We start from the raw sequence: 23,776 nt of genomic DNA on the forward strand, positions 1-23,776 counted from the left end.
TTCCTCCCGGACGCCTTAAAGGCGGTCAGGCACGTTGCCGTGTGCTTGGTTGCCATGGCGACAGCCGCGCGGCCGCCGCCCTGAGGGGCTCCCGCCAATCCGCGGCGGCCGCAGGGGCGGGACTTCCTGCGGCACCGGCGCGGCGGCAGGTGGGGGCCGGGGGGTGGGAGGGGGAGGGGGAGCGGGAGCGGGACGGGCCTGAGGGGGCGGGTGCGGGGCCCCTCGGGTCCCTCCCGGTACCCTTAGGGACGGGGGGGCTCGGGGAGGGACCCCGGGTTTGTCCTCCTGGGGGGAAAAGCGTGGAGCCTGAGCCTCGCTCGGGACCGCCGGGGCTCCGAGTCCAGTCCCGAGCGGCAGCTCCTGCGTTTAATGTTTCCAGGCTGCTCACAGCGGTTCTGGTCCTCTGACTGCATTTTTTAGCAGAATCGCTTCTCGGTTGTCATGTTTAGGAGGATGGTGGTTTCTAAGACGTTATAACTTCCCTATTTTGGCATCAAGTTTAAAACCACTGAGATTCTGCAGCATTACGCGTTGGCGAAATTGCCTTGTTTATTTGTATCATGGCTCTGCCTCTTCCCTTTTGGAACGCATCTGTGGAACTTCACTGCACTTCTGCCTGCGTAGTGTTTTTGACCAACCGTTTTGGGGTTTGCCCACCTACTGGCTCATTTTTCACGGTATCCTTCAGACACATTTTAATAGCGTGGTAGAAACAAGTCCCGTCACCAGCACGCTGTCAGATCGGTTGTTGGCTTACTGAGAAGTGACTGCAGTTGTGAGATCACCTCAACAATTCTGTGGGATTCTGTGGTTATCATCAAGTACCTATTTCGTGTCTTAAAAACATGCTTTTGTAATCTTAATACAAAAGTCACTCAAATACAAATATGAATCATATGATATAAATCATATGTATTGCCACCAGTTGTCAAATGACTGCATAATTATATTCAGGTTTCCAAATCTTATTTAAAAAAGTTACAAGAGTAGGATTGTTGCAAATGCTAAACCCTTTACTTAACCTGTGCCGAAATCTAATTAACAATAACATTACAGCCATAATCTGATCAATATCTATTTTACTCAAAAAACAAAAATTGCATTGTCTGAGCAGAAGAATAAGAAGGCAAGTGCAGCATAGTTTGTTACATACGTTTTATGTTACATTTGTAAACATAGATTCTGATAAAAACTGCTAAGAAAATATGTTACTTATTTCAGATCTCTGCCAGGAGAATTTAGACACTGAAGGAAGATGTCTTTTTTCCCGAAAATATATTTCCATTGTGAAGTTGAAGAGTATCTCACCAAAGTGTTCAGAAATAATGAGGTATGTGAAACAGATACTGCTACTATTCATCAGCAAATATACACAAATCGAACACTGTTAATATTCCTTCAATTTAATATTTTGTTTGATTGATGCCTTACAATAAGTTATTATCTTCACATTAGCCACAGACTTTTAAATATAGTTCAGTTTAAAATACAAAATTATTCTTTAGGATTGTTGGGTCAAAGTAACATGAAATATTTAAACTAAACAGTAAATCTGAGGCTTCAGTTTTGGATCCTGCTGAAGAATGGTCACAATGGAAATTAACCACATCTTAATCCATAATATTAAAGAGAAAAACTTTCTTGCCCCAGTGCAAAATCAAAAATACTATAGACAATTTATGAATTACTAATGTGAAGGGACACAAAAACGATGTTTTTGTATATTGGTTTAAGAGTTATCAATTGATAATTTTGAATCTGCTTGAGCATCTCTGGCGTATTCTTTCTTTAGTATCGCAGAGCTCACTAGTAGTTGTCTTTGATATTTGCTGCAGCCTTTTTGGAATTATCTTGCTAATAAGACCGTTTTCGAACAAGTCCTTTTCAAGAAATCTATAAGGTTATCTCTGGGTTTAGACCTCTGTTGCAGAGACATTCCTCACTACTGCACACCACACAACCATTATTCCTCCATTTCCACATAATGTTTATTTTATGTTATGTTTTTTGTAGAGCAAGAGGCTGCTGTGTGAATCTTGTTAATACTTATTTTAAAATTTATCTTCTTTTCCTCCCAGCTTATAACTGCTTTAGGTGCAAAGGAAGCAGAGAGTAAATATCAATCTCTGTTAAGTCATCTATCTCATCCACCGGCTTTCACAACTGTTAGAGTCAATACCCACTTGGCCTCAGTGAAACACGTGAAAAAAATGCTGTTTGAAGAGATCCAGAAGGTTTGTGCAATTTCTTTGTTACAGCAAAAATAAAAAGATTTTTCATCTTTTGCCTGATTAAGAGAGCTTTTCATTACTGGAAACTATTCCTTAACTTAATACATGTCAACTACTATTAACATTATACACTCGTATTGATTTCCTGTCAGCATTAAATGTTAAATGAAAATTCATTGTATAGCAGGATTCAGCAGCTAATACATCCACAAAAAGCAACAAGAGAAGGAAAAAGACAACCAAGTCTTTTTTAGATGGCAGATACAGACTTTAGATAGGATTGGGATACTTCTGTAGTAAATCTGTACAGGCATCTAACTCTAGAGAAGATGGTAGAAACAGTCGAAAACTGTAGTTCAATATACTGTGTCTAAACTAGTATATTTAGAACTTATTTTTAGTAAAGATTAAAGGAGATTGGATTAATGTTTGCTTACATAAACTGTTTAAGAATTGGGAGAATCTACATGTTGAAGAATTTTGCTAGAGGGATGCCCAGCAGCTACCATGACTTTTTTTTTCTTGTTTTTTAATCTTTACATATTGTTTTTACCTAATTAAATATTTGTTTATGTGATAATATGTAAGCCATAATGATTAAGAAGTAAATTATTTGGAAACACTATTGTAGATCTTTACTCTGTCTAAAAAGATCCCGTTATTTAAGTAAATTATTAATGCTAGTGGGTGTATGGGTATACGGGGAGCTATTGGATGACAGGAGCCAAGATGTTTCTCTGGTGCAGAGGCAGTTGACAGTGTTCTGTTGGCTAGAATGATAACAAGTTATGCTAATTTTAGCTTGATTTTAGAAATCTGGAAATTGATATTTTGCTTTGAGGGAACGTGCTTTGCTGAAGCTTAATAAAAAAATGGCTTTTTGTAAACTTTCTATATTTTCAATTATGGTTATATTAGAAAAGGAAACGACACAACAGTTTTAATAAAATTATGCACATGGATTGTTTTCTTTCTTAAGAGAAAATAGTTATTTATCAGATGCAAACTAATTTATGGTTTTGCATGTTTTGGGTTTGTATTTCAAAAGCCTCAGACAATGAGACATCCTCCTTTTAAAGTCCAGGAGTAGTTTTTAAGTTTTTAAGTTTTAAGGCAACCTGACATTTTTTATTTTGCAACTCTACACACGACTCAGCTCTCAGTACCCAGTCAAACTTACGTTGAAAAGACAAAAGTGTTCCAGCGTGGCACGTATTGTACAACAGACAATACATAAGTTGATTTTTCCTGTGATTTATAATTAATAGCATCAAAATAATAACATATATATAAATAAAATAATAACATATAAATAAAATAATAACACAGATTAGACCCAAGTTTCCCTGGTGGTGTTATTGTGACCTGGTCATAACGTGACACAACTCTTCTCCACAAGAGAGTAAAACCAAGTGGTAGGATTATGAGTGTCAGGACACCATCCCAATCTCTGAAGTAGTTCTCTCAGTGAATCCCTTTACAGCCTTGATACCCAATGTTCATTATTTGGTGTTTTTATTATGGAGTGTCCCTCCCAACATAGCATTTCACAACCTCTCTCAACTGTTTGCACTAAATTTGTTTTTTGTACTCTACATCTTTAAATTCGGAATGGAAAAATACAGTTTTCAGTGTAAGTAACTACTTAAATACTACGTTTCATTCTTAACAACTGTATGTTTGTTTTTTTTTTTAATTTAACAGCAATTTAAAGGAATATGTGTTCCAGTTCTTGAGCACCCAGAACTCCAGGACATCTTATTAATTCCTACCATTGGACCTAGGTTTGAAATTTTCAGACTTTAACCTTAAAATGTCATAACACATACTTTACGTATACATTTCTTGTTAAACGGTTAACAGAACTAATTTGCTAGAAATAAAACTTCTTTTATATTAAGACCTATTGGACAGTCAAACTGGGTGAGAGTTTTAATCCTTGAAAGAAAGCATAGAGATGGTTCTTTCCTTATGAGATAAAGTTTTTATAGGGAAAATATAACATTACTGCATCCTCTCTGGAAAGCCAGGTAGGTGGCAGACTAAAGAATTAAACTTTTGTGTGGGGGGTGGGGTGGGGTAGAGAATTATTGGATATTGTTACAGGATAGAAAGTTTATTTGTTATAAACAAATAGCTTAATGCAGTGTTTTCTTCCCCTGGGATCAACTCCAGAGCAAGAGGTAGGGAGACTAGCATCAATAATGCTGAGAGGACTCTTGAATAAATTTTATCCTCTACAAAATGACTATTCATTCATCTTTCTTAAGCTATAGTAGAGTATTTCCCTTGTTGCATTTGTGTTTGCCCCTTGGAGTTTTTTCATCATTTTATTGAATACATTGATGAACATTTTATTTAAAATATTTTCTTCGTGAAAATTAACATACTTCAATTAGTGAAAACTAACATACTTCAGTTTATATCATTCAGTTGTAGAGATTGGTAACAAGCTGTTTTAGTTAGTAAATGCTACACATTCTAAAATACCATTTAATGCTTTTTTTTTCTTCATTCGCATCTAATTGTCTTTTGTGGCATTTTTTTTGAACATTCTGTTCTTTTTACACTCAAACATGTTTACACGCTAATACATTTGGGTAACTATCTTCTTCACGGTTCTTACTGGCAAAGTTCTCTGCATCTGGCCATACGTTTATTATAGAAGTACTTAGCAGTTGTTAAACACAAAGTCACTTCGCAGTTGTCTGGCCTAGGAAGGGATAGAGATTATTTCTTGAAACCAGTGTCATTTATTTGTATTCCTGTATTAGGTTTGTAATAGTGGCAGAATGTGTCTGAATCTGATTTACTTCGGGGCTGTTTTTCTGTTTGGCTCTGTACTTTGATTCCTCTTGGAAGTAAAATGAAACGTTTACATTGAATACATGATAATACAGAAGAAAAAATATGTAACTGACACACAAAAAAAAAGTTATGAACCACATAGCTTATTTGAGGGAGATATATGTATTTCAGTATTTTGTTTTTTTTTGACTTAACTATGTCTTGTTTTCAGGCAGGATTTAAAAAAACATGAATCTGAAGTCATTGTTGGAGCACAGTGTGGGTATGCAGTACTTCGAGGAGCACATGTTTATGTTCCTGGAATCATATCTACCTCAAGATGTAAGAGTTCTCTAAATATATCTAATCTATATCTCTAATATATCTAAATCTAAAGTTAAGATTTAAATAGCAAGGAAAAAATGTCACTCTTTGATGAATTTCCAATAAATAGTGCCATTTATTTTTTTCTTCTATTCACAGTTGAAATGAATCTTACAGTTTTATTATAGTGTAAATATACATTTTAAGTTTATCTAGCTTTTGCTAGAAAATTTCAGTATTGTTGTGCTATACTTATAATAAATATGTAATTATTTCTCACTTGCATTGTTACAAGTTCTCCTTACAATACATAATTAATAGCTGAAGTATTAGTTCTCAAAGATTTCAGTTTCTTATATTTATTTAAAATTCTATATTTCTTATAAAATTTAAATAATTTCTTAAATTTATTTAAGACATATTTAAAGTAAAACCTGGCTAGCTTTTTAGTGTTTTTTTTTTTTTTACTAGTGACGCTTTCCAATGTTGTGGAAAAAAAAAATAAAAAATTAAAAATGTTTCCACAGCAGATACATCTGGATGGTAGCTGAATGTAAGGTGATAATTTAGTAAACAGTACTTGAAGATGTGTTCTCTCTTCATGTAGCCATGAAGGCACTTGACTTTATGATCCTCTCATATTCCAAGTCACAGATCTACAAAAATTGATTTTTTTTTCCATTGGTAATTCGTTTCTTACTATTCATCTCTTTTGATTTGAGAGATCTAGTAGAAACTTCTTGATGGAAAAAAACTTCAATTTTAATATCAGGTTCTTAAGAAATAGAAATCTGTGGTTTTCCATCTATCAATGCCTGTTAGACAAGATAAAAAAAACTACATATACATGTTCAGTGTTCAGCAGCCTATTTATTTTTTATTCAAAGGTCAAATTAACTTTACGTGAAACTAGTATAATTTTGAATGATTCACCTCATTATTCTATTGTGATGAGATGTACCAATGATCATAGTCCTTATTATTAAACAAAGTGATTCAGGAAAGCCTTTTTCCATCCACTTAACTTCCATTCTTTTGCCAAAAAACACATTCAAGAAGTTTTAAGCATGTGCGTAAGTCCAGTTCACTGAACAGGAATGTTTATTAGTCTAGGACATGCTAAAGAAATAAGTATATTTGTATAGCAGTTGTTGAAAATGCTTATTTTGACAACCTCATAAATATTAAAATTCCTCTTTGAGTCAATAGTGATTTATCATAATTGCTGCATGTAATTCTGCATAAAACATCACATTCAAAGAAAAGAAATGATACTATAACTAAAACTTTAGCAATGCTTCAGGAGAATTGCAGATGTGAAAATAAAATAGAAGGGCATGCTCCTGCAGGCCAAATATAATAAGGCTATATTAAGTACAGATAGTTTTAACTAGGGAAAAGAAGAATACAGCAAGAACAGACATTTAATCACTGAGCTAGCAACCCAAATGAGAGGAAACTAATTATCAAAGGGGGGAAGGGAAGGTGAGTTTAATTTAACTAATCACATTCTAAGTTTCATGTTTATGAAATACCAATATAAGCTACCCAAATTAACAGAAAGGACAGTTATCAACAGAGAGTGATTTAAAATCCTTTTTGCTTGAATACTGCAAAAAAACATTGGCAAATAACTTGCTTGTTGGATGGGTTAAATTGCTGCAAATTTTTGTTCTGTGAAGATTAAACAGACAGTAACAATAGTTACTGTTACACATTTCACATAATGTTTTGGTTCATGTATAAAAAGAAGCTACACATAAATACACACACACACACACACACAGAAATGTTCAGTGGCTATCCAACAGATACTACCATTTAAGAATTCCAGGGCATTTCTCCTTACTGAGAAGGCTACTTGAAAAGTAGAAGAAAAGATTCCCAAATACAGCTCATGGAATTCTTGGGAAGCTGAATTGTCATTCATCTTACTCGTCGTATCTTCTGGTTTCACCAGCCAGTCAGCAACCTTTGAAGTGTCATTTCAGAAAATTGTTTATTGCAGTTAGTGGGGACCTTTATTTTTAAGCATGTTTTTACCCAAGCTCTGCTCATAGAGCTTTCTCACTATTCTACAAAATCACCTAAACCAGCCCCCTTTCCCATCTATTTTTTTATTCCAGCTCAGAAAGCTCACTTAAGTCCCTAGAACCAGAGTTTTTTGTATGCTTAAAACTTTACTGGTGTGGAGGTTTTTAATTGGAGAAGTAAAACTTTTATAGGATTACTGAGAATAGCAGTTGCTGTAGAGGAAAGAGAGCCATAGTGAAAAATTTCTGTTAACAGGAATATATAATCACGTGTATTAAAGCAACAGTTGGAGATAAGCAGCTGTAGCTATGTTCTACTTAGCTATTGAAAGTTCATTAAGCAAATTTAGTATTACAGTCTTTGTGAAATAATTGTCTCTCGGGTTTGAACCAGTGTGGTTTGAAGTACTTCTGTGCTTGGAGTACACAGAAGACTGAATCCTGAAGAGCGTGCTTAAAACTCCTGGGTGACCATGTGGTGATAAAAATAAATAAAGCGAAGGTTTGTCTAGCCTCTAAGAAACAAGTCAAGCTGTCTGATTTGTAACCTAGTGGCTCTCAATACCTCTAGCTATTTGATAGCCATTCACCATGTACACTTTCAAGCCTAATGCCAGTTAGTTGTGTTTTTTTTTTATCACACTAAGAAAATCTAAATTATGCTGTGATATAGGAGTTGAAGTAATCTACTGAAAATCCTAAAATATTTGGTCACTACTGTCGTGTCAAGTATAAGATTAATCTCAAAATTTCTTTTCTTTGCCCAGTTATGAAAGCTGGAGATTTGGTCTCAGTGTATTCAGATATTGAAGGGAAATGTAAAAGAGGAGCCAAAGAATTTGAAGGAGTCAAGGTTTTCCTTGGAAATGGGATTTCAGAACTGAGTCGCAGTGAAATCTTCAGTTCACATGGCCCAATGAAGTAAGTGCATAGTAACTGCAATCTTTACCTACGGCTTTTCAAAGGAAAGGGAGAAGATGAGAAGGCATTTTAAAATGTTCTGTACCCTGTGTGAAAGCCAAAGTTCGCTTTGACTGAGACCTGTGGGTATGTAGGCATTTTCACCATTTTGGGGGAAGCATTAGCTTTTGAGAATATGATAGTATTGTCCCTCCTGCTGTCTTGTCACTTCACAGCTAAGGTGGTAGCAATACGATGACTGTGTGGCAGCATGTGAAGGAAATCCTAATTATGATTAAACTTCTACAGTAAATATTAGCAGATAACACATTTAGTTGCATAATGGAATCCAGATACCAGTTTACTTGAAAGACAGGAGGAAATAAATTGAGGTCTTTTCAAAATTTGCTTAGCATATAACTTCATTAATATAGAACAGATATTAATATAGAACGAAAAAATGTTAGTACAGAACAGTCTGTGGTAGAATTGCATTTTGATAAATTCTTCTCTTATTTGGATGGAACAGAGCAGTAGCCTTGACAATTTCTCTATCTCCTAAAAATATTTGCAAGCTTTTTTTTTTTTTTTTTTTTGGAGGGTGAAGGGAGCAGGTCATATATCTTTAAAAATATAACAGCATCTGCCACGGTAGTTATCTAATTAAAGATTACTTGCTTCTCTATTTTGTATCCAAAGCATATGGCTTGTTCTTCTGTTGTCTAAAATGCATACAAAAAGCAGCGTATGAAGAGTGTGACATCAAATTAATGACTGAAGCTTTACATCATAAGAACAGACTACAGAAGATATAGTAACAAAGATCACACTGTTAGGGGATTTTTGGTGTATTAGAGCTTAAATGTAGTAGATGTAGTTGTCTTATATTCTTGTGGCGTTGTTGACATAGACTGGCAGTATGTAAGATCTGTAGTCTGCAAGTTTGCTTCCTCATATCCTTCCTCCTTGTTGTAGGACAGTGCAGTGTATATACAAAATAATACTCATTCTTGTTATCTTCAGAACTCTAGAGTATTGTTTCCAGGCTCAGTTTTGTGTGTTTGTTTTGTCATTTTCTTTTTGTTGTTGTCCATTCTCTTGTAAATTTGTCCTAACATAACAAAGTTATGTCAGAACTTCATCCATATTTGAAACTTTTAGGTTGCTTCTAAGTTTAAACCTTTGTTTTGCAGGTAAGTAAGGGTTTTGAAAAAGATTTTCTTCAGTTATTTGAATGAAATCTCAGACAGTCTAGAAAAACAGAAGATCTAAGTAGGGAATCATATGCTAGTGCCCTAATGCATACCTGGCTAGCCAACAGCAGTAATGGATTGAAGTTAACATATTTTAATCTGTTTTTCTGCATTTTCTTGTATTGTCAAGGCTTGGATTAGATATCTGTTTGTCTTTTGTATAAAACAGGTAACTTTATGCAATTTTTACAGATCATTCCAATTTATAATGTAGTAGATTTGGTGTTACAGTTTACGCAACTTAATGATATCATTTTAAAGAATATCAGATTGCTAAATTATAAAAGTATTTTTCTTAGTTTATAAATGCTTTCATTTTTGCAAGATTTTCTTTCAAGTTTCTGTATATAAGCACAATGATTTTAATTTAATACTGTTGAAAATGGTAAATCTGAGTTCTTGAAATAAATTGTTTCATGTTTTTCAGTGGGATGGGCATCAGAATGATAGAGCCAGTCTACCTCAGTCCATCCTTTGACAATGTGCTCCCTAGTCATTTGTTTTTACAGGTATGTTTTTTACAAAAATAAAAATCTCTACTGTTCACAGAATGATGAATATCCTCTAAGCACACCCACTGATTGTATATTATGGAACCTAATTCACTATTTGGCTTGAAAGAAAACAAAGCACTGAAAATGAACGTAGTATGTACATGAGGCTAGTTTAATCACGCTGGTTCTGAGATATTATAAGGGACTTCAAAGTGACTTAAGAGATACTTAAAAAAGTAAAAGTTCTTTTTGCACAGATATTCCACAGAACTTCTAGCTTTTTGGAATCGGCTTATGAACTACAAAATATGAGCTTCTTTCAGGGTACATCCTTCTGTAGATAATGAGGAAAATCTCCAAATATTCCATTGACTTTAAGCTTAAGAGAACTTGAACTTCATTCAAGACAGCTTTTTCTTTTGCAGCTTTAATGCTACTTTTCCCGCCCACAACAAATCTGATTAAAATATGCAGACATGACAATGGGCCACCTGTGCTATGTTGAAATGTAGGATGATGAAATCATGGAACTTTCTAGTTTTCTTAGATCAGGTAAATTTCTTAATTTCAGTTTGTTGAAATAATAAATAAATAAAAAAGAACACTTCAAGTAGATGTGGAGACTATGCCAATAATTTTTTTTTACTGTAAGTATTAACATTCCTTGGGTTAAAAAAAAAAAAAGGCAAGCCCTCAAAGAAGTGGTTTTAATCTATAAAGCAAATGTAAATTCCATGTCAAATAAACCCTTGTCAGCTCATGTCAGGGTCATATCATGGCCACAGTCAGTCAGGTTTGAATGCCTTCAAGGATGAAGACTTTCTGGGCAACCTGTTTCAGTGTTTGATCACACAGTTTAAAAAAAAAAAAAGGGCTTTTTCTGATTTTTAAATGGAATTTCCTGTATTTCAGTTTGTGCCCATTGCCTCATGTCCTATCACTGGATAACACAGAGAACAGTCCAGCTCTGTCTTCTTTACTTTTTTCCATCTATCATTTATATACGTGTGGATAAGATCCCCCTGAGACTTCTACAGGCTAAATGGTCTCAGCTCTCTCAGCCTCTTTCATGCCAGGTTCTCCAATCCCTTAAACATTTTTGTGGCCCTTGGCTGGACCCACCCCAGTATATCCGTGTACTGGGGAGCCCAGCACTGAACACAGCACTCCAGATATGTCTCACCCATGCTGAGTAGAGGGGAAGGATCACCCCCCTTGAACTGCTGGCAGCACTTTTCCTTACACAGCCCAGGAGGCTGTCAGCCTTCTTTGCCAGGAAGGCGTATTCCTGGATCGTATTCGACTTCTTGTCCACCAGGATCCCCAAGGCTATCTCTGCAAAGCTGCCTTCCAGTCAGACTCCAGCCTGTGCTGGTGCATGGGGTTATTCCTTCCCAGGTGCAGGAATTAGCATTCATGTTTGTTGAGCTTCATGAGATTCCGGTTAGTCCATTAATCTGCCAAGGTCCCTCTGGAAGGGTTATGCTGGAAGGCAGCATAACCTTCCAGTTTATCAACTACTCTTTCCATTTTTTTATCCTCTGTAAATTAGCTTAGGATGCACTCTGTTCCATAACCCAGGTCCCTGCTGAAGAGGTTAGATGGCATTGGCCCGTGTTGACCACTGGGGTACATTAGTATTGACTGGCCGTCTGGACTTGTTGCCACTGATCACAACCCTTTGAGACTGGCTTGTCTGACAGGAATTTGCAGTGTGTGAGATGAAGGCCCACATATGATAGTGTTAGTATTTAATTATTGTTCATTTTCTTGAATGCTGTGGCATGGAACTTGAAAATGTGCTAAGCAAAGAGAACGTGTAGTAAGGTCACCCTTAAAAGATTTTCGTACCTTTGTGTTCAACCATGTTAGAAAAGATTTTTTTGGAGTATTTCCTTATTTTGTACAACGCAATATTGCTCACACTGCATATTACTTCTCTTCGGCATATCTGTTAGGTTAATACAATTAGTAGCACAGCTTCTCAGTACCTTAATTGAGCAAGTTTAAACTCCTGCCTATTAATCTGATTGCTTGATACTAAACTACACCAGTATATTCATAGAGTAAATGTTCCAGTATACCAGGTTAATGTAAAATGCTTGTAATATACAAAGCCGCTCTATGTCTGCGGTAGTATCAGTTTATTTTATTTTCATTTTTAGCATTGTTGGCTCCCTAGTCATGAATCCTTAAATTTCAGTCATGGATACTCACATGCAGCTTTAAATAAAAATAATTTTTAAAAAAAGAGCCAGCCACTGGTGATTTCAGACATCTATAGTCTCTTTTATATAAAAATCACAATATTTAATTTTCTCTTAAGGAACTGACAGCAATATCTTAAGTATCTTCACAGATGAATTTTTTTTTTAAAACTTGTTCGTTTTTCCGTAATACAGGTTTTGGTACAGACCATAAGATTTGAATTCTCCCATTTTTGTTTTTATGATAGAACTTGCCTTCTGTGGTTGTGAGCCATGTTTTAAACCCTCAACCAGGAGAGAGAATTTTGGACATGTGTGCTGCACCTGGAGGAAAAACAACCCATCTTGCAACATTAATGCATGATCAGGTAAGAGGAGTCATTAGGCATTTTCTGTCTCAATAAAGAAAATCTGACCACTGTTCATTTTAATAGCGTCCTTCACTTATCTCTGTGAGAATGCACAGATAACTTAGAACAGCAAGATGCTAATATTTGAACATTCTGCTTACCAGTGTTTTTTGTTTGTTACTGAAATGGGCACAAACTACCAAATACTCACTGTCCCATTTAAAACCTTATTTCCTGCAAACTGAAATCAAACATTTCAACAGGTCACTTTTTCAATGTTACAGACTTAGTTATAATGGAAGAATTTGTTTTTCTTGCATGCTACTCAGGAATATGCTGGATTCATGAAACTGACGATGTTTGGAAATCATGGGTTACTGCTGTGTGCTGAAAGAATATACAGCTTTAAAATAGGAATTGGAAAATAGACAGTATAAAAAATACTGTCTAGAGCCCAGACCAGACCACCATTTTATCCAGATGTCTTTCAGGAAATTGTTCCAGTAGTGGCTGGAATGGGCCAGATGGGGAAGACCTGTTTCAGTCTGTTCTTGTTCCTGAGAGACTCTCAAGAGAGGGAGTTATCTTTGTATATCCACAGTACAGCACACGTGCAGTAAATCCACTTTTTTAGCAACAGACCTAACAACTTTCAAGCACCATCCGATATTAATGTGCATGTGCAGTATGTTGAATGGTGATAGGGAAGAAGCAGTGGCACCAGGTCATCGAGTGCTCATATGAGGGGTGATTTGGCTCACAAGAACGAGGCCTACTGATTTGGCTTTGGAGAACGAGGACTACTGGAGTGTAGATTTAAGAATAATAACATTCTTTAGGTAAAAATAAGCTTCATTCATTACATTGCTCCAAAGGAAAAAAAAATCAGGAATTACACATCCACTTAATCCCTTTGTTTTTGATTTTTAAAAAAATCATTTTTTTCAGGGTGAAGTAATAGCAATGGACAAGATAGCTAACAAGGTCAAAAAAATTAAGCAGAACGCTGAATTGCTACAGCTGAATTGTATTAAGGCATTTTGCTATGATGGAACAAAGGCACTTTCAGCTGAGAACAGAGAGGATGAACAAGGTAAAGTAAACAACTTGGGTAGTAGTAGTATTTAGAATAAATAATAATCTTTTTTTTTAACAATAATATTAAACCTGCCACAAGTCCACAAGTTTTTGAAATCTTGGCAGATAGCTAGGTTGCTTCAGCACTGTGGATGTCCAATTATTTTCTACTCTGTTGTGATTATCAGCTTCTCCATAAAGTAAATACAAAGCTCAAACTAACCGTCCTTATCATAACCTAATATGCTCAAAAGAAATGCATTCCTTTTCCAGATACTATCAAAGATTGATGAAGCCTTAAACCTTCTTTCATGAAGATGTTTAACCCCATACTCTGAATTGTTTGGCTTAGCCTGAGAAATAAATTACTTCTGCAGAATTGTTTGGTTTTCCTGCCTCAGAAGCCTCATCTGTAAAATGGGGTTATTAATACCTAACTCCCGGGTGTATTGCAATGTTTAGCTCATTAATGTTTGTTCAGCTGTTTAGGGGAAAGTTCTATAGATGCACAGTGTATTATTTTGAGTTCATTTCATTTGCTTTTCTGTGGTACCATATTTATGATACTGGTTCTGTTCCCATGATGAAATGATTTGAACGGTATCTGCTGTCTAGATTATTTTTAGTTTGTTGTGCAACGTATGCTGTTCTTTCTCACTGTGTCTCATCCCAGTCACTGGTTAGCCTAAGTAGGGATCAGGTTGCATAATTCACCTTCCTTGTCCCCATGCCTTCTAGTTTGTTCCTAAAGGTATTTTTCTTAATCATCTTTGAGCACTAAAATATTGTAGGTGGTTTGTAGCACTTACACAGATGAACAAGAGCTAGCTATAATACTGAGAGATCATGAAAGCTTTTCTGTACAGCCCTGCAATTATGACATATTTTGAATGTTGTAGTAATGAATCAGAGGTAGATAAATTGGTAGTGCCAAAATAGACTCATTTCTGCAGTGCTGGAACAAGCTAGGTAGCAGTATTGTGAAGTGACCCACTGGTTTTCACTTGTGACCTAGCTTGCATATCTGAGGGACAGAAGGAGAAAAGGATGCAAAGCTCTCTTCCTCGGTTACTCACAGATAACACATATGGAGCCTAGACTTCTGTCTTCGTAATCCTGAGCTGAAGAGTTTCTCCAGCACTAAGACAATAGAAACTTTTTGGCTGTTAAGCCAGTGCGATTTGGAAAGTTGAAAGGATAGGTTCTGCATCTAGTGTATTCCCTTATCTATCCAAGCAGTATTCAAAAGTAGTTCTTGTCTTCATAATCACTGTTTATTAAATTGTTCTGCTGTGGAGGAAACGTGTATTGCATTAGAACTTGTAATATTTCACATTATTATGAAGCACTTTATGTTCTGTATGCGTCACAGTTATTATCTAGACAGTCCAATTATGTTACTTCAGGCAGTCTTAATAGTTAACTACGAGCTTCTCTCACTAAAGATTTACACACTTGTTCACTCAGTTATGAGCTGTTTGTGGTTCATAACCACCTGTATGTACAGCTTGGTACCTAGCACCTCTGACCAATTGTATTTCAACAGATTTGATTTTTACATTTTACTTTCAAAATATTAAAGTTGAAAAATATTGCTGTCTAAAGCAATCATGTATTGTTTGAGCTCCTAGAACGGTAAAACCCTTCTGTGCGATGAAATCCACCACAGGCAGTGCTGAGGCTTGTCTCTAACTGTGATCACTTTTGCAGAAACTGTCTATAGCGCTTAAATGTTTTATGGCAAGCAGGCAGTAACAGCTTGTCATTATCTGTAGTGAAATCTCAGGGAAAGACAACCACGTTTTACATCGCTGTTTTTACAGAAGGACCTCCGTTCTTACCAGAGTCATTTGATCGGATTCTTCTTGATGCTCCGTGTAGTGGGATGGGGCAGAGACCAAACATGTCTTATTCCTCAACTTTAAAGGAAGTGATGTCTTATCAGCCGCTGCAGCGCAAGCTTTTCACTGTGGTATGTATTAATCATTTAGTAGCTAAATTAAATTGAACATCAATAGTTTTGCAGTGTAAAACTTACCCCCCAAACAATGCCTCATTTTCCCTACATTTTCAGCGGTTAGGGGTTGGGATGTAATTGCACAGAACCAAAAATTTCAAAGTTCATTCTGTTCGAGGCAAATGGAGTGCCAGAGTTCCATGAAAAAGTTCCATGAAACCATTTGCCATTCTGCAGTATGTCACTTTCTGAATATAAGTTTCATGTCAGTTCTCTGTCCTTTTCTAGGTCCGCTTTCTTTCATTGCTAGTTACAGTTCTTAGGTGCTTTTAGATCCAATTCTTATTTGCTATAATGTAATACTACAAACCTTTAAGTACTAACATTTCTTTTTTATCAGAGGATATCTTTGCTAAGCTTTTCTTCTTTCTTTGCTTTTCCAACTAAAGTTTTTTCTGTCACAAAATCATCAGCAGTTTTTAGCTTATCCCTAAATTTATTTGAACAATACTGAAGCTTATGCATCTTGCCTGATTTCCCAGCAGATCTTGTGCTATCACAGTCCTTGGGGACCAGTAGTTCCCAGAACGCTTGTTCTTCTGCAGATGTCTCCTAGGGTGCAGCCTGCCCCTTTGAAGCTCAAGTATCTGAGTAACTTTCATCAATTGAAATCTACCTAGTTTTCAGTTTCCTATTCTCCATACACCACAAGATGTCCAAATATTTTTTTTTCTTAGAGGAAGTAGTGCAGCTTTCTTTAATGTATCCGTAAATTTGGAATTTCCTGTTTTAGAACTAAACCCAACATCATCTAAGGCTTTTTCTGATAGCTACAGAGACTGAGGAATTCCCGAAAAACAAATCACATGGTGTTCTTTCAAGATGTTAGATCTTTAGGGACTTATTTTCCTCTTGCATCTGGTGTTGCGTAGAACAAGTTAAAGAACTTAAGCCATTTGGTCAGCTTTGTTTTCTCTCTTTCATAGCTGATATAGTCAAAGAGAAGGAGGAAAGTTGAAATCCTTTATGACCATTTAAATATTTATAAAACAAGACAGTGCTCTTCAGTCTTTCATAAAACCCCTCCTGTAAGTAAAGGTAGCATTCAGTTAGCCTTTCAGCTCTATCATATCTGCTACTGGGTAAAGTCAATTCATTGAAGCATGGGAAAGATACGTGTAAAGACATATATAAAAAGATTATATTTGTTTTTATTTTTTTTAATCTTTCAGTTTCATCCATTTCTGTTTATAATAATTGGAAGGCTATAAGTCACAGAGCAGGTTAAAGTATTTTCTGTGCAGCAGCGTGGACTCTTGCAACTTCACTGCATATAACTCTCCTGCAGTGGTGCTGTAAGGTACTATATGGGATATGTGAGGGAGTACAAAGCCAGGAGGCCATATTATAACTTCCCTTGCTAGTAAGAGCGTGGTTGGGCTGATGCTGAAGGACAGGATTCCACGATTCTTGCCTACATCTGAATTATGTGTATTCAAAGTGAATCACAGCTTGAAAAGCAGCATAGATATAACTTCATGCCAAATATGTGGAAACAGCTGACATCTAATATCACTGATAAAAATACTGTATATTGATGCTTGGAAACAGGTGATGAAAACAGAATGTGTCTGTCTGAGATAGGCAGAGCTGTACAAATAACAAATCTTACAAGGTGAATCATCTCAGTAGCATTAATAAACTGCCTGCGTTATAATGCTGATTTTGAAAGAAAAGCCTTTCTATTCCATAGGATCCTTTAATGTAGTCCCTGAGAAGAAATAGCATCCTAATGTCTATCTTAGACAGAAAGATTTGAGTTTAATTAAGTGTTAAGTTTTAATAATATAGCTTAATGTTTTTCTTGGTTAATGTTGCTTAATATGCAGCTTTTTACATTTAAATATAAACAGTTATTTTTTCTCTGCAGGCAGTGAAATTGCTGAAGCCAGGAGGTGTTCTAGTGTATAGTACATGTACGATTACACTTTCTGAAAATGAGGAGCAAGTTGCATGGGCCCTAGAAACTTTTCCACATCTCCAGCTTCAGCGACAGGTACTACTATTTACAGCATACTTCACACAAGCCAATGAGCTTGTTTTGGCACTGTAAAGTTATGCAGTGTATTTACTATCAATAAATATCATTTTTACTGCAGAGAATTCTAACTGCTTGGGATAGAAATAATGCAGGAATTTCTGAGACTCTTGTAAACCTATTTTCATGTTTAATTGAGCTTCACTTAGGGAACATTAAGTAGTTTCTCACTGTGTACTATGGTTGTTTTGATTTGTACAACAGACATTTAAAACGAGAGGGATAAAAGTTCAGACAGGTTAAAATTTCTCTTGCTATTCTTTCTTTATATTAATATATTTTACTCTCTTTTTCTGCACATTAATAGTAAAGGTGAACATGTTTTTATTAAAGCTTCTGAAGTAGTGAAGACTTAGATAAAGCATGGGAAATAAATTGGAAGAACGTGGTACTTTGAGAAAGGAGGATTTTATATGTATGAAAGCCATCTTTGTGTTACGTTAAGAATGAGGGAATAAATTTATTTCAGGCTCAGTGTCCCAAGACTGTATCTTGTCTTTTTTGGAGCCAATGTCTAACATAAAGGTGTCTAGATAGGTAGTATATAGGGAGATGCTAGAATTTTTATCTATGATGCGTACATTTCAAAAATATATCACTTCTATTAGTGCCTCAAATAGTTTACCATCAGACCATATGTGGCTCTCTTCTCCTTTGCTGATGTGATGTGTTGGAGCGGGTTAGTGTTAATCATCATGGCTTTGGGGAAGAGCCTAAATCTGGTACTTGTTTAACTTGTACTTTCTGTAATGACTTGTCCTAAGAAGTTTAGATGCATCTTTTAACTGAAATTAAAAAAATACACAATAGATATACAACGAGAAATTATAAGAAGGCTGCTAAAGATTTAAGAGAACCGAAGCTTTTCTTAAAACATTTTGTTTGTCAGGGTTCTTCTGCCTGTTGGTACAAATCTAAACTTTCCATCTATTTCCATCTTCTCAGTATTTTTCAATTCAATCTGTTTCAGCTGAGATTACACATTTTACCTAAAAGTTTAGAAAATCATACGCAATAGAATGACAAAGCAAAACACAAGCCCTATTAACTCAAATGCAAGATTTTGATTTCATAGACTTGATCTCTCACCAGTAGTACGTCTTGAGTGAGGTACTAGTTTTCACACAAAAAATGGCATCCATATAAAAATTAAAGTTTTGTGTATAGCGTGTTTTAAATAAGATACTGGCTTGTTTACCCACAGATTATAGTATCTTACAACCAGCTCCCCAGTAGTGTAAACTAAGGTGATCTTTGCAATGAACAGGAAGCTGGAGTCTAGGGCTGACTTACCTCATGGTCCTTCATTTATTTCCCATGTTCTGTAGTCTCTCAGTGGACACCTGCTTTACACCCAGTCCACTGTTTCCCATGTTCTCACTTTTGCAACGGGTCCTGGAATCATGTTGCGCAAAGCAAAACAGGAGATGGAGCCATTGGTGTTGATCTCATAGGTGGAGGTTACTGCATGGCAGCCGATCCTTTGTGCACACTTACTGCCTCTTAGGGATTTGCACACAGGAGATATTGTGTATCAGCTTAAATGCAGTAACTGAACTGGAAGGAAAAAGGAGAAGGTAGAGGAAAAAAAATTGGTCTTTGAACGAGCAAGTCACTTTACCTTGTGTAATATTTTTGGTAGTCTTTTACCTTTCCATCCTTCAATTTCATTGCTTAAGTCTCTACCTCTTGTCTCCCTTTGTGTATCATTTTTTCTCAATTTGCTACAGGTACTTCCTTTTGTCTCTTACCTGGAAAGCACTGAAATCCTATTGAGGGAAAGCAAGAGAAGACTCAGTCTGCAGCCTCTTGGCTGCCCAGCTTTAGAGCACACAGTACATGATTAAGCAATTAGCTCGCATCATGTGCTGTCTGGGTGAGCGCGTGTGTCAGCAAAGTCTGAGGGCTCAAAAATTCTCTGCTCTCTGCTGCATTACAGACTACACCAGACTAGATTTACAAAGGAGATATTTCTTTTGATATTACTTGTATGGTTTTCCTTTTTTTTTCTTTTTTTTTTCTCTTGAATGCATTGGAGGAATGACCCAGCTAAGAATTAGATTTTTCCACGAATCACCATATTTATTAAATAAAAAACATCATCCAGAAGAGGGCCATGACTTTAAACACAGCTCCTCTCTAGGATTTTGATGCTAAATGTCCTCTCCTAAATTGAAGAACACTAAAGCAGTTCCTTTCTTTCTTTCTCTGTCATATATACACATAAGGGGTGGTATCAGTATTTTCATTTACCCATTAGTCTAATTACATAACAGAGAAAACCCGAAGCTCAGACTTTTTTCTGCAGCATCATCATCTTCTGAAATTATGCCTCTTTAGGCAGTACTCTGGAGTGGCACTTTCAGTCTCTCCAGTTGAAGTTTGTAAGGTAAAGAATCCAGATATTTCTACTACTGAGTATGTTAGTAACTGACTAAGCGATCACTGTTTTTGACAATTTAGAGCTATTAGTATACAGAAGAGCTTCAACACAAAAGTGAAAAAAAACCTAAAACCTTTCAGACATACTGGCTGGTGATAACAGCTTTCTCGTGATGGAGGTGATTTCAGTCTTGGGGGATGAAATGATTTGGATCTGTGTATAGCCTTAGAGGAGTACATGTAGGAAACTAGGAACTTTTTACTGATGCGGTAATTTGCTTTTCTGTGTCACTTGCAAAGGAACCTCATATCGGAGGAGAAGGCATGAGGGGAGCTGGACTGGCACTTGATCAGCTGAAGCTGCTGCAGAGATTTGATCCATCCGCTGTGACCGTGCAAGGAATGGATATTAAAGCCTTGCAAGATTCCCGGGAAGATGATTTGATTTCACTGGCAAATAAGGACTGTATAGGTTTTTTTATTGCAAAGTTTATTAAACTGAATGGTAAATAAGCATGCAGCAATACAACCTGGAAAAAAATACCTCTGTAAGGCTGAAGTGTGGGTCTTGGTGCTGTGCCGTTGCCAAGCCAACAGGCTGACGGCAGGGTTGCTGTGGCAGCCAGAAAAGCTGCCAGCTGCTCTGCTGGGAAAGGGCCACGGGCTGGGGGAAGGGCACGGTCATTTGGGGTCGGTTTGCTTTCCTATGACAGCAGGTCACTGCTTGAATGACAAACACGTTCAGTCGCACTTCGGTCTGTTGGCTCTCGCCATGCGAGCAGCTCGGCTAGTGCAGGAAATGCAGGAACAGGGTGTCGTGTTTTTTTTTGGGGGGGGGGGGGGGCGTGGAACTGGGGAGGTAAGGTCCTTTAGAAAATGCCATAATAAATAGGTGGGAACTATTACCGTGAATTTTGGAAAAAAACCCGTTTCAGTGGAGATTTACCGATAGTTAATGCTTCGTTAAGTAGTGCTTCAGGAAACACTGTAACATTTTACAAATAACTTTTATAAATTGATACTTAGAACCTCATTTCTCTTTTATTTTAATACAAGCAAGATTCTCTGTACACATAGTATATACACAAAATACGATTAGGCTTTGTAGCATGTCTTTTATAGCAGCATGAATATATTAAACCATCTCACTCTGGGAATGTAAATAAATATTGTTTCAACATCAAACTTCCCATGCATAAACTGTATTGGTTCCCAAACAGCCTATTGGACTGGCTGACAAGTGACAATTTTAAAATCAAACATTTGCAATAGAAGGGGCTACAGCTGTGATGAAAATATCAAAAAAACAATGCATAATATCATCTTAAATGTTGCAAATCACCTTTCAAACAACTAAGAATATTAAGTCTTTACTGGTTAGAAAGCATCAACGGCTAAAATCATATGAAAATTGAAACTGGGGAAGCATGCTAATGAGAACTGACTTAATACACTGCTCAAAGTTTTAATAATCTAAACTTCTTAAATGTGTTGTATGTGTTTGAAAAATTCTGCTTCAGTTACAGAGGTGTTCTCTGTCTGAATAGTGTTCTCTTTTCGTACTACTGCTGGAAATAGCACGAAAATTGGAGGGGAAAAAGTAAGTACGATTCAAAAACCTAAACTGACACCTATGTTTTGTTGTGGGCTTTTTTGTTGCTGTTGCTGTTTTCACACTGATTTTCAAAGCATTATCTGGAAAAAATATCTTATTTTGCACGCATGGTTATTTGGTTGGATTAAAGACTGACATTTCTAATTTGCTTTTGTACTGTCAGAAGTGCTTTTGCATTTACTGAAAACAATTTATAAAACTCTGTCACTAGTCTGGTTGTGTACTTATATTTGCTATAAATGTTTTGATATATATATAATGTTTTGTACTGTACTTGAATAAATGAAATGTCTCCTCTTCTGTTCTGCTAAGGCTGCTTAGTATGTACTCTGTAAGGCCTATCCTGGCAGACTAGGAGGAGGGAATTCTTGCTTGCTTTTGTAGCTCACTCCTTGCTGTTAACCATGACATGCCAAAACAAGATTTGAAGTCATCTTGTTTCATCAGTAGTAGGTAAGATAACCCATTTAGAATTGTAATCACTTGTACTATAAATTACAGTCTTTTTAGTCAAAATATGGCTACAATAACTACTTGGTAACAAAATGTCTTAGTCCTTTACTGTAAGTACATGTTGAAATCTTCAACTTGGTGCTAGTAAAAAAGCATATTTTTTTCAGAATATATAAACTCTGTAAACATTAATCAGCATACACAGACTATGTATTGAAATTTGCACATACCTATAAAGGGAGGAATTTTTGCCTCCAGTTTCAGTAGCAGGATCTGTGCAATGCTGAATTCTTTGTGAAAATTTGAGAAGTTCCCATATATATTAGTTATAAACAGTCTTTTCAAGAAGATGATCTTGATTTTTATATGAGAAATTTCTTAGCTCATCCCCACCCCCTCAAAAAAAAAATTGTAACTGACTTGCATTTGATTCCAGTGTAATTGCAGACCAGACTTAATGTGAAAAAACACTGCCGATATCTGAACTTTTAACTATTAGAGTTGTTTCTGCAAAAGTCACTGATAGGCTCGAAAAAACAGTCAGTATATTAAAGAGCTAAGCCTCAGCTTTCTCCCCTGGACCTTCTCTCTGCTGGTAATTCAGGGAGAGGGGATGAGACAAGGGGAAAGAGAGAGAGATTTCTCCATCAGGCAGTTCAGAACAGGAATTTGAGATGCTTCAAATCATCCCTTGAAGGAGCCAGCCTCATTTTGACTGTGGTCAAAGCTTGCTAAGTTAGATGTCTAAAACTGGATAGATGCCCTTTTTGTTTCTCTTTCCAGTGTGACTGTAACTTTAAAAGTACAGGAATTATAGTACTTTATTATTTTCACAATCTTGATGTATGGAGTATATGTATTTTTAATACCTAATAGGGTTATTTTCCTGATAATGCTTTGCAGACTGAAACATGCTTCAGTGTCTGGTGCTGAAGCACACTTGAAATATATATATATTAAATACATATATATATATATCTCACACTGTGAGATATTTATATATTAAATTAAGAAAAAAAAGTTACTGTCATTTTTAATGAAAGATTAACTCTACAAAATAGATACAATCAGATCCTGTCTGGAAAAAAAAAAAAATTTAATCCGAAAAGTATCTTTCCCTATTTGCAGAAATAGCGATTAGTAATGATGCCAAATCTAAATATTTATTTTGGTCAATATAAAAGTACTAAAATTGACAGCCTAGTATAGTATGATATATTATTATACAGCTTCTTTCTGTTCATGTATCATGGAGCCCAAAAGCTTTTAGATCATAGGGTTTCATGTGCTCTTTAAGGAAGAGGGAATACTTCAGTAACAAACAGGCTAGTCAAGGTGATTGACAAGTAATGACTTTGGAGTGGGTAATTTAAAATAAAAAGAGCCTTCTTTTTTTGTTGTTGTTCACTGCTAAAGCTTTATGAACAAATCCAGTTTGTACTGTTAGAATTTACTGCCAAGTAGGATGCCTGATAGGTAAGTGGTAAGAATAAAGAAAGGAGACAGATAATATAGAAGAACCAGCTGAATCTCTATTATATCTGATACAAATCTTTTTTGGGGCTGCGTAGGAACACATCTCTAGGGTGATAAGCTATAAAAAGAAACTGTCCAT

The 23,776-nt window shown here is 36.1% G+C and overlaps 1 protein-coding gene across 2 annotated transcripts; it reads left to right on the forward strand.

Moving 5' to 3' along the window:
- Nucleotides 1–11: 11 nt before the first annotated feature.
- On the forward strand, nucleotides 12–22,019 carry NSUN6 (NOP2/Sun RNA methyltransferase 6). 2 transcript variants are annotated; one of them, XM_080578297.1, is made up of 12 exons: nucleotides 12–149; nucleotides 1,222–1,330; nucleotides 2,079–2,234; nucleotides 3,936–4,015; nucleotides 5,251–5,360; nucleotides 8,143–8,296; nucleotides 9,956–10,037; nucleotides 12,478–12,597; nucleotides 13,528–13,672; nucleotides 15,480–15,628; nucleotides 17,544–17,669; nucleotides 20,394–22,019. In XM_080578297.1, the coding sequence occupies exons 2-12, from the start codon at nucleotides 1,256–1,258 to the stop codon at nucleotides 20,604–20,606; spliced, it is 1,410 nt and encodes a 469-aa protein (XP_080434423.1). In that variant the 5' UTR covers nucleotides 12–149; nucleotides 1,222–1,255; the 3' UTR covers nucleotides 20,607–22,019. The 2 variants fall into 2 exon arrangements, with proteins under 2 accessions (XP_080434423.1, XP_080434424.1); XM_080578298.1 differs by lacking the exon at nucleotides 12–149 and adding an exon at nucleotides 244–677.
- The last annotated feature ends 1,757 nt before the right edge of the window (nucleotides 22,020–23,776 follow it).

The sequence above is a fragment of the Anser brachyrhynchus genome (genome assembly GCF_964034855.1).
Source record: "Anser brachyrhynchus genome assembly, chromosome: 2".
Lineage (NCBI taxonomy): Eukaryota > Metazoa > Chordata > Aves > Anseriformes > Anatidae > Anser > Anser brachyrhynchus.

What these genes read in the sequence shown, in the direction of transcription:
- NSUN6 (XM_080578297.1), top strand. Translation starts at nt 1,256, where the DNA reads ATGTCTTTTTTCCCGAAAATATATTTCCATTGTGAAGTTGAAGAGTAT. An exon ending in AGCGCAAGCTTTTCACTGTG is followed by an intron (nt 15,629 to 17,543) that starts GTATGTATTAAT and finishes TTTTCTCTGCAG; the next exon opens with GCAGTGAAATTGCTGAAGCC. An exon ending in ATCTCCAGCTTCAGCGACAG is followed by an intron (nt 17,670 to 20,393) that starts GTACTACTATTT and finishes TCACTTGCAAAG; the next exon opens with GAACCTCATATCGGAGGAGA.